Source organism: Solanum pennellii, chromosome 4 (assembly GCF_001406875.1).
Source record: "Solanum pennellii chromosome 4, SPENNV200".
NCBI classification, from domain to species: Eukaryota; Viridiplantae; Streptophyta; class Magnoliopsida; order Solanales; family Solanaceae; genus Solanum; species Solanum pennellii.
The window spans coordinates 54004521-54015070 of record NC_028640.1 but is presented as its reverse complement, the minus strand read 5'-3'; the positions used below and the strand labels follow the sequence as shown (position 1 = coordinate 54015070).

Sequence of the window (10550 nt, the reverse complement as noted above, 5' to 3'; positions counted from 1 at the left end):
AAAAAACACTTAAAATCTGGGGGTTAAAATTACATATTCCGGAGGTCAGTAACCCCCGCAACTTAGTTTTAGGGCAGTTGCAGAAAATCCTACAATTAGGTGTGCCACAATTATGTCGCATGGGTTTTTTTCCAACCCCTGGTACCAGTAGCGGGGGTTTACTAACGGGGTTTTGAACCCACAAATTGATAACTGCACAAATTCTAGGATTTAGAACCCCAACAATTTATATACTCTGGGAGTCAAAAACCCCACGATTCATGAATTATACATTAAAACTAACAAGAGTTTTAACCCCTGCTATTTATGAAATGTATATTTTTCTAAAATTTCGCTGGAAATTAAATATTCAAATTTAAATAATAATAACTAATTAATTAACATAGACAAATCTAAAAGGGCATGTTAGTATATGAAATAACACAATAGTTCACCACAAAAGCATGTAATAAAGTGTACTATTAGTTCTACAAACTTAATTGGAACATGTTATTCACTTCAACCATATTATTACAAGAAACTTTCAATCACTACAAAAACTTGCTTGAACTTCAAATCACTACAAAAAATTGCCTAAACTTTAGATCACTAGCATCCAAACTCAAGAAAGGATCTACAACTGTTCATGAAACTTCAGCGGGGTTCACTACGATTACTATCACTAACATCACCTGGCTGCAAAGAAAAATACACATGTAAGTGACTTCATCCAAACTCAAGACTTTTACTCCGATAAAATATGAAATAATGCAAGCTAACACTAAGCATGTGAACAACAATACTAAATTCACTACTATGAAAGTAAATACCAATGCCACTCATTAACAAATAGGTCAATACTAACATGTAAAAATATGTTCTGGACCATGAGTACTGCCTTGCCCATAAAACTTTGCCAAAAATAAAGAAGCTAATCTCAGTAGATATGTCACTAGAAAACACAGTGGATCCAGAAAATGGCTGCAACTAAACGATCATATCTGATATATAAATAAGGTCATTCAAGAAGAGAGAATGTAAACATTATATTTACCATTGTAGTAGTAGGAGCAAATAACCCCACAAATTGTTCTGGTAATGCCCCTTCTTTCATTATCATATATGACTTGAAAGCAGCCATCATTTGAATGTGAGAATTCAACAATTTATTGTAGTTCTCCTGGCAATTGGATGGACATGAAACACTCGAAGCATTCATACCGCTGAATCGAGGTCTTGCTTGTTTAAAAACTCTAATGGGAACAACTCCTAATCCCAAACACCTTACCCTTCCAGAGTGCTCTTTTCCTAGAACTTTTCCAACTGCATCATCTGGCGATATTATAGACTCATCCACAGTGCTTTGACTCAGAGTTTGCTGAATTTTTTCCTGATTAAAGTACACACACAGAACACTTTATCAAAATTTTAAAAAGTAATTGAGAACAAAGATGTATTACCTAAATATAATCAAAGTGCATTCACATATTCCTGAGTTAGGAATTCCTTTACTCCTGAGTTTAGCATTCATAAAATACATTTTCCTGGGTTAGGCATTCACATTTTAAGCAAAGTACATGCATATATTCAATCCAAGTGAGAGATAAGTAGTGAGACATAATTTTAAATCATTTACTCAAGCAAGAATTTTAAATCACTTCAAAATGACAGCACACTATACTAAACAAGGCACCATCAAACTGATTTGAACAATAGCAATGACGAAAATATTAACAGAGAATCTCAGGTTTAAAATAAATACGAGACTAAACATAAACTGCTTGACTTAACTTGTGAATAGAATAGGGACAGATTTGACACAACCAAGGAACTGGAGTGCTATTATTTCCCCCATTAACTAACTTACACATATAAGTTTTGCCGCTTCATTTACATATGCTCCATCTACATTCTTATGAGTAGCAAGATAAAGTTCTGCTCGTCCAGGCATTTGACCGGTCTCAGCCATCTATAAGCAAAACAATCAACTTAGAATAACTTAACTGATTAAAAATAATTACAAAATAAGTCATCTTAATAACTAAATAAAATGAAAAGAACTAAAATCTTTAACCATTTCAGCCCTTCTTCTAGAGTTAGCTTTGGATCCACCTGTGTGTGGAATGATTTGTTTCTTTCGACTTTCAGCATTTCTGTTGCACATTTCCTAACAAAAAAGATGCACGAAATTCAATCATTAAAAAGTAATTATATGACTACACATACTACTTAAAATAATTATATATATATACCTGTGTTTCTTTTTTATAACGATAATTAACATAGGAAGTCCACTGATCTCTTGGAATTCCAGGCGGAACATTATCCATAATCTGAGTTTTGCTTTTAAGTGGATCACTGAACACTTTCCATATGTCCAACCTATTTGCACTCCACTTCTTTCAAATACAGTTATAAACATATCGTCGAGCAGCTAAGTTGGTTGTCTCGAAAAAAAATCGAGGCTTCAATAATAAACACTAGTTAGCTTACCTATTAAATTTAAAAATAAAGATTCGAGAAAAGAATATAAGTATAGTATTCAGAATATAGAGTTTATACCACTATGATTTGATCAAAGACGCTATCGAAGTATGACATAGGCATAAGGTTAGAGTGATATTTAACAATTTTATGTACCAGCTAATGCAGAAATGGAGTATATGCAGAAATGGTCATAATGTTNCCCTTCTTCTAGAGTTAGCTTTGGATCCACCTGTGTGTGGAATGATTTGTTTCTTTCGACTTTCAGCATTTCTGTTGCACATTTCCTAACAAAAAAGATGCACGAAATTCAATCATTAAAAAGTAATTATATGACTACACATACTACTTAAAATAATTATATATATATACCTGTGTTTCTTTTTTATAACGATAATTAACATAGGAAGTCCACTGATCTCTTGGAATTCCAGGTGGAACATTATCCATAATCTGAGTTTTGCTTTTAAGTGGATCACTGAACACTTTCCATATGTCCAACCTATTTGCACTCCACTTCTTTCAAATACAGTTATAAACATATCGTCGAGCAGCTAAGTTGGTTGTCTCGAAAAAAAATCGAGGCTTCAATAATAAACACTAGTTAGCTTACCTATTAAATTTAAAAATAAAGATTCGAGAAAAGAATATAAGTATAGTATTCAGAATATAGAGTTTATACCACTATGATTTGATCAAAGACGCTATCGAAGTATGACATAGGCATAAGGTTAGAGTGATATTTAACAATTTTATGTACCAGCTAATGCAGAAATGGAGTATATGCAGAAATGGTCATAATGTTTTCTTTTTGCATGCTAAATTTGTAACATAATGAACACAGGAAGTGGATGTGGATTTACAGAACAACAATTTGAGAGAAAATGTCTATTTTTTCTCTATTTAGTACTACTGTAGTAAGCGCACCTGAATTATTTACAGCCTTGTACTCGATATTCAATCAATTTGTGTATGTACTAACTTATTCGGCAGAAACTCATTGATTTATTTTGTAAGTAAAATAAAACAGATAGCTGAGATTGAGAAAGATCAGCATCAGCATCAACAAATGAACTTGATACCAGGAAGTTCATCAAGCTATCATCAAAGAGTACCAACATATATCAAAAGGGGGTCAGAGTACCTCAACTTTCTTTATCCTCAAAAAACAAGATCTAGCAGCTCTCCAGTTCCAGCTCCAGTTCAAGATAAAGCAAATATTGAAAGGGAGGTCAGACCTGATAAATAAAACAAAAGAAATATTTTCTATAAGATTATGCAAAAGGAATAACTAAACAACAGTCATGATATCACAACATTTGCTTATATAGAACGACTAACTTAAGTTATGAATCTATCTATGAAAACTCAAGTTATGAACTAGCCAGATCACTAGAAATCATGTCACTCAAGTCAGTATTCATCAAAAAATGGTAAAATATGTTCCTGAATCCTCTTACTCTCTAGTTTAATCAGTTAGTTCCTCTGTCTCGGATATGACCATGGTTAGTGAAACAGAGTAATTTGTCATATCATAGTAAGTATTTAGGAGTCTTATCCAAATTGTTGTCATATCATAGTAAGTATTTAGGTGTCTTATCCAAATTGTATTCTTTATCAGCTTTAATGCAAAGAGCAACGTCAAACCAGATTGAACGTTCAGAATGTCATGTATATTACCCAAGACTCTGAATCCTAAATGTTGAATCTGTCTTAAAATGATAAACTAGAATGAACGTAAAGAGACGAAAGACTGGTTAATGAGAACATATTTAAATCGATTAAGCAAGAACGCAGTTTTTCTGATTCCTCATGAGTTATAAAGGTATAAATGTCTCCGACGAGATGTTCAAAGATATACACAAACTACCAGAAGCTTGATCTATTTTGGCTGAAAAGGGAAATGTAAATGAGTATAAATTGTGAGATAAACAAATAAGAGTCAACTACAAATCAAAAGCTTTGTTAAGTCCATTAATAGGATAGCTGCAAACTGAAAAGTATACTACATAATATTCTATCCCCTTGCATGATCTATGCCACATTAAGAGAACTTCTCTTCATTCTATAACTGCATCAATATGTAACAAATCCTATCTATGCACATTAAAAAAACAAAGTTTAAAAAATTTGAAGCATTTCTACAGCCAAATCACAATTAGGATAATCTATTTGACTGCTAAAATCAATAGTTGTATGCTTTGTTAAACGAAAACTTCCTTGCATTGAGCAGAATATTGGCATATTGTCTGACCAGAAATACTATATAAACCAGTTTGATCATCGCAATCTCCACACAAATAACGTTTCACAACAACACCTAACTAGAAAACAGGAACAAAAACCATGAAGTCTACTGTAGGAACATCACTTTTGGTTTTGCTGGTTTTTGCCACTCTTACTTACTGCTTAGATGCAAGACTACAGGCTTGCCAGCCGAGTGGCAAAATCAGAGGCATAAAGCCACCTCCAGGACAATGTAACCCCAAAAATGACTCAGATGTTGCAAAAAAAGCAAGATGTACACCACTTACAAATGTTCACCTCCAGTGACTGGTAATACCAAAGCTATTTTAACCCTGAATAGCTTTGAAAAGGGTGGAGATGGCGGTGGACCATCAGAATGTGATAACCAATACCACTCTGATGACACTCCAGTTGTTGCTCTTTCAACAGGATGGTACAGCGGAGGAGATAGATGTCTCAACTATATCACCATAAGTGCTAATGGAAGAAGTGTGAAAGCTAAAGTTGTAGATGAGTGTGATTCTACCATGGTATGTGATGACGAACACGATTATCAGCCTCCATGCCCCAATAACATTGTTGATGCCTCTAAAGCAGTGTGGGAAGCCCTGGGTATACCTAAAGGTGATTTGGGGTGATTATGACATTACATGGTCTGATACTTAGTGCATCATATATAGTACTTATGGTATCTGTTTGGATATGATGGTTGTCTTTGTACTCAGATTATGTAATCTAGTTTCTCATGTAATTTGTTGTTGTAAAATTACAGTATAATTAAGGAAAAAAGATCCACCACACAACGGGAGCTAGCAAACAGCAGAGAACAGACTGTTCCAAACTAAGAGATGATACCGCAAAATGCAGAAGATGTGAACATGTGGACTACGGGACTACCTTTAAAAATCTTCTACCACAAAATATATGTGGACCAAAGGACTAAAGGACTTCCTGTAAAGACATATTAGAACATGTGGACTACAGACCTATAAGAATATAATATACGAATACAAGTATACAGAGATAAGTGAAATCGAGGGCATATGTAGCAGCTAAACAAAGAGAAACTATATACACCTTATGCATAAACAAGGATTGACAGAGAAGACAAATTTTACAAAGAAACAAGCCACCTGTTGAGCAACACGATTGAGACTAAGAATCTGTAGACACAAAATGCCTCGAAAAGTTTGTAATTATCGCCAAAATTATAACAAAAAAAACCTAATTCTACCACAAAATACATGTTCAAATTTAATATTTTGAATTTTTCCTCCAAGACTAATACAACAATATTAACCTAATTTACCTCCATGCATCTATACAAACAGCAAAAAAACAAGCTTACTTAGTAAATACAAGCAATAATTTGTACAATTTGTGAAGATTCAAATGAGAAAATCCAAAAATATGAGGCCGGTTCATTATTCAAAGAGGTGATAAGTGGAAAACATTACCTTACAACACCTATCCCATTTTGAATCTCGTGAGTAGCTGAAGTTTATAGAGCTGTGAGGAGACGGCGGAGGAGTGCGATGGAGACGACGGAGAAGTACCGCTGAGACGTCGGAGAAGTGCTTAAACTTGCTTGTGACAATGAGAGAAGTGTGACAGTGAGAGATAATTTGGAAGTTTCCTAAAGTTGTGTTTATTTTGTGTTTTGCAATTAAAGTAAAAATAACTTTTTATTAAATTACCTATTTCCAAAAGTTGTGAGTATTTGTATTTCATAAATAAAAAATATATACCTTATATTATGAAATAAAAAATATATTCTAAAATAGCAGGTGTTTAAACTCCCGGTATTTACTTAAATTTTTCTTTAGGGGTTTTAAATCCCGCTATTTATTTTTATTTTCCGTCAGCTATCAAACTCCCGTTATCTAATGTAATATGTGGGAGTTGTAGCTAACCTCCGCTTTGAAACCCCCACGATTTAGGTGTTTTTTTGTAGTGAATGTATCTTATTTAAGTAAGTTTATGTTAAAATATTTGTAAACTTTGCCCTAATAAAGGATCATTTCAGTTTTTATAAAGAAATTATACATTAAAATAGGAAGCTTTCACTGGCAGCTTTGAATATCACTTCTTATTACCAACTGCTACTCTGTGACTAGCCATAAGCGCCACAAAAAAAATTAAATACCACCTGAGAGCAAATATCAACACCCAAAAAGTGCAGCAACAATAATTTTCTTAAAAAGCACCTGAAACAAATTCTAACAATAGAATCATAGAAATTAGTATTGTGCAAGAAACATTAGAATTAAATACAAGAAACAATATGATATTTCATGATCAAATGATATCTCTCAAACCAAAACAAAAGAGGATGTGGGTATGAAGTATGATTTCTTAGGAAATGAATAGATATCAACTACACTGGAGCATGAAGACAATATAAAATAATAACTAATGCAATTCATTTATAAAATAAAATACTAAAAGTAACAACACATAAAATTTTATAAAATAATAACTAATGCAATTCATTTATAAAATACTAAAAGTAACAACAAATAAAATTTTTGTTAAAACTGTATACACTAAAGAGTGCTTTGATGATGTTTTCTACCTTTACACAAGGATAAAATTCCCTTAAAACACTAAGATATGCATATAACTACATTCAATCTGTCAAATTAATCATTATTTTCGAAGTATTGATCAAACTAAGCTATTATATATAGCAACTCACCAAAATAATATATTTTTTCAAAATTTTACAAAACTAGTATAAACGTATTTCACAGTAACGTTTTAGGATATATTTCATTTTTTAAAAGCCGACGGCGTTAGATTGATATACGTTACTGTTAGTAACGTTTTACTCCTAAAATGTTACTCACAGTAACGTTTTAGGAGTAAAACGTTACTCAAACAAACGTTTTAGGAGTAAAACATTACTCACAATAACGTATATCAACATAACGCAGTTAGTATTTAAAAAATGAAATATATCCTAAAATGTTCCTGTGAAATACGCTTCTACTAGTTTTATAAAATTTTGAAAAAACATATTATTTTGGTGAATTGTTTTAGATAATGACTTAGTTTGGTAAAAAAGTCTATTATTTTCCATTACATCATTAGTCATGATTATACTTATTTAGCACAGTGAAATTCGATACCCCGTATTCAGTGCTTGGAGCCAAAAGTCAAACATAATCTAAAAGCTTGTTTGACATTGCTGTTGAAACGCTAAAATCACTTATTTTGAGAAAGAAACACTTAATTGAAACTGCTTTAAAATTGAAGCAGAAGCAAATTTTCTTCTTCTAAGAAAAAGCTAAAAATAAATTGCTTCTTAAAAAAAGCAGAAGCAGAAGCAATTTTTTTTTTGCAAGACCAAAATATTCCTTCCATATTTACATATCTACTCATACATCCATTATTAATTAATCAACATATCTAATAACTTTGGTAAAAGTTTCATTAAAGAATTTTGTTTTTATATGATAATTTTTTATTATTTTACGTTTATTATCATTACTTTATATTTGATATTTCAAATTATATTTATATTGTCTTATTAATATTATATTATTTAGTTTATTTTATTATATCTATAAAATAATCGTCATCTTAAAAGTATATTGATGCTTGTAATTTGATGCTTAAAAACACTTCTGTAAAAAGGTTAGTCAAACACAATTCGCTTATCAAAACATATTTTTAAGTAAATTATCCAGACAAAAATTGTTTTTTTTCTTCAAGATCCTTTTTTTTGAAAATTTATCTCAAAAAAGTCTTTTTAGCATCAATATCAATCAAGCACTATGTGTCGGATAATCATTGTAAATGAAAATATCATTAAATATCAAAAGGAACAAATTGAGAGGGTTTTATATCTACCGAAGAACTGAGTCACTAACTACTAGGATAAACAACAAAAATTCAAATGGAGACAAGCCATTGAAATTTAGTTGCTCAACACATAAACAACTAATATGTTAATAAAACGAAGAATTATAAAGTGAAGTCGTGAAAGTATTTCTACTAAAATTATTGATTCCAAAAGTTAGCTAACTCTATTACATTAAACCTTGATCCTTAAATAGTGATAAACCTTATTGGATGGGAAATCCAAATGGTCTATTCCCACCAAATATGTCCATCAAATTATTATGCAACGTACTATTTCTTCGTTTCAGTTTAGTTGGATCTGGAAACTAAAAACTCCAAATAAGATCAAGTATTTCCTTTGGCTATATTCTCATAATTGACTTCCAACTTAATTTTTTCTTACAGTATATTAGAATTGTTTCTGAAGCTACTTGCACTGTCAGTAAACAAGAGGAGGAATCTATAACCCATATTTTTTTACATTGTTACATAGCAAAAAAATTTTGGTTGGAACTGGGAATTCCTTAAAATCATGTCCCCACTCAAACACACTGGCTCCACCATTTCTTTAAAGACATGCAATTAGGGAATAATGTCAATATCCATAATTGCCCAAATTTCTTTCCCTTCGCCCTTTGGAGTTTATGGAAAAATAGAAATCATAATACATTTAACTCTAAGAACTCCAAGTTATCATCAGTCAAAGTGATAAATAACGTGTTGGAATACCATCAACACACGCAACATAATCAAAACCTACAATCCTCTTACCTCATTAGGATAAGATTGTTCCCTCCCAAAGCAAGAAATTTTAAACTTAACATTGATGGCTGTTTTTCGAAAGAACATAGTAAGGGTGGTACTGGAGGTGTAATCAGGGATCAAAATGGTAAGTGGGTAATAGATTTCTATCGAAGCATAAATGCTCAAAGTCATACTATAGCTAAATAGAAGCTCTTTTAGATGGATTAAAAGTAGCGACAAATTGCTCCATTTGGCCCATAGAAATAGAGATGGACTCTATTGAAACAATTGAAGCATTACAAGCCTCTCAACCTATTTATTCTACTAATATTAATCTTTGCAGGTTGCTTAAGAAGAGGTTGGGGAATCCACTGGTCCGGCGTAGTTTTCGACAAGCAAACGAGGTTGCAGACTTTTTACCAAGACTAGGTTCCAAGCTAACACCGTCAGCCCAAGCTACTATATTATCTACCCTCCAGAGCATACCATGAAGCTAGTAAAAGATGACCAGCAGGAAGTAATATCTACTAGACTAGTTTTAAGGACAACTTGTAATAAGTTAGCATGTTTTGGAAATCTAGATGATATAGCTAACTATGAAAAATATGTAGAATCTGATAAGGTTCAAAACTATGTAGAGACCAATAGGTCTCAAGCCTTGTAATTCCCTAATTATAATATATATAATCTTATCATCCAAAAAAAAAGAATCGAAAAGTTGGCACCTCTTTTGTTTCTACAAAATAATTTTAATCAGAGGCCAAGCCAGGATTTCAGATATATGGATTCTAAATTTTTAAAAAGGACAATGATCTTAACCTAAAGTAACAAAGGTCAAATTAATATATAAATAAATAAGCAAGTATTTAATTCACTAAAAAATCGACGATTTGAATTTTAAAAATCACAAAAACACAAAATATATTAATGAGATGTTAGTCATGTTTGAAAACATTATCGTGGATATTGTTATTGTAAAACTTAATTTAATAATATGAAGAATTGAGTAATTTAATTTAAATTTTCAAAAATATTGTTTATAAAATGTGAATAATTTTTAATATAAAATTTTGAACATTTTTACTATAATATTCAATATTGTTCGAAGCAAGATTAAAATTATTAAATTCACCATTAACATTTCGGCACCTAAAACTTAAATTTTTTAGTTCCATTATCTCCTAAAACTGTTATTTTCTTCAAAACTTAAGATTTTGAAAAACAAACAATAACTATTTTAATATAATCAA

The 10550-nt window shown here is 31.5% G+C and overlaps 1 protein-coding gene and 1 pseudogene across 2 annotated transcripts; one reads left to right on the top strand and one right to left on the bottom strand.

Moving 5' to 3' along the window:
* Window positions 1-1837: 1837 nt before the first annotated feature.
* LOC114076781 lies at window positions 1838-2401 on the bottom strand. Of its 2 annotated transcripts, none has more exons than XM_027916287.1 (3): window positions 2232-2401; window positions 2092-2146; window positions 1838-1948 (listed from the first exon to the last, which is right to left on the bottom strand). In XM_027916287.1, exons 1-3 carry the CDS (start codon window positions 2399-2401, stop codon window positions 1838-1840), a joined length of 336 nt encoding a protein of 111 aa, XP_027772088.1. The 2 variants fall into 2 exon arrangements, 1 of the variants encoding a protein (XP_027772088.1); XR_003577822.1 differs by having other exon boundaries at window positions 1857-1948; window positions 2054-2146; window positions 2232-2264.
* A 2297-nt stretch (window positions 2402-4698) lies between these two features.
* On the top strand, window positions 4699-5376 carry LOC107016781 (annotated as a pseudogene).
* Window positions 5377-10550: the final 5174 nt, after the last annotated feature.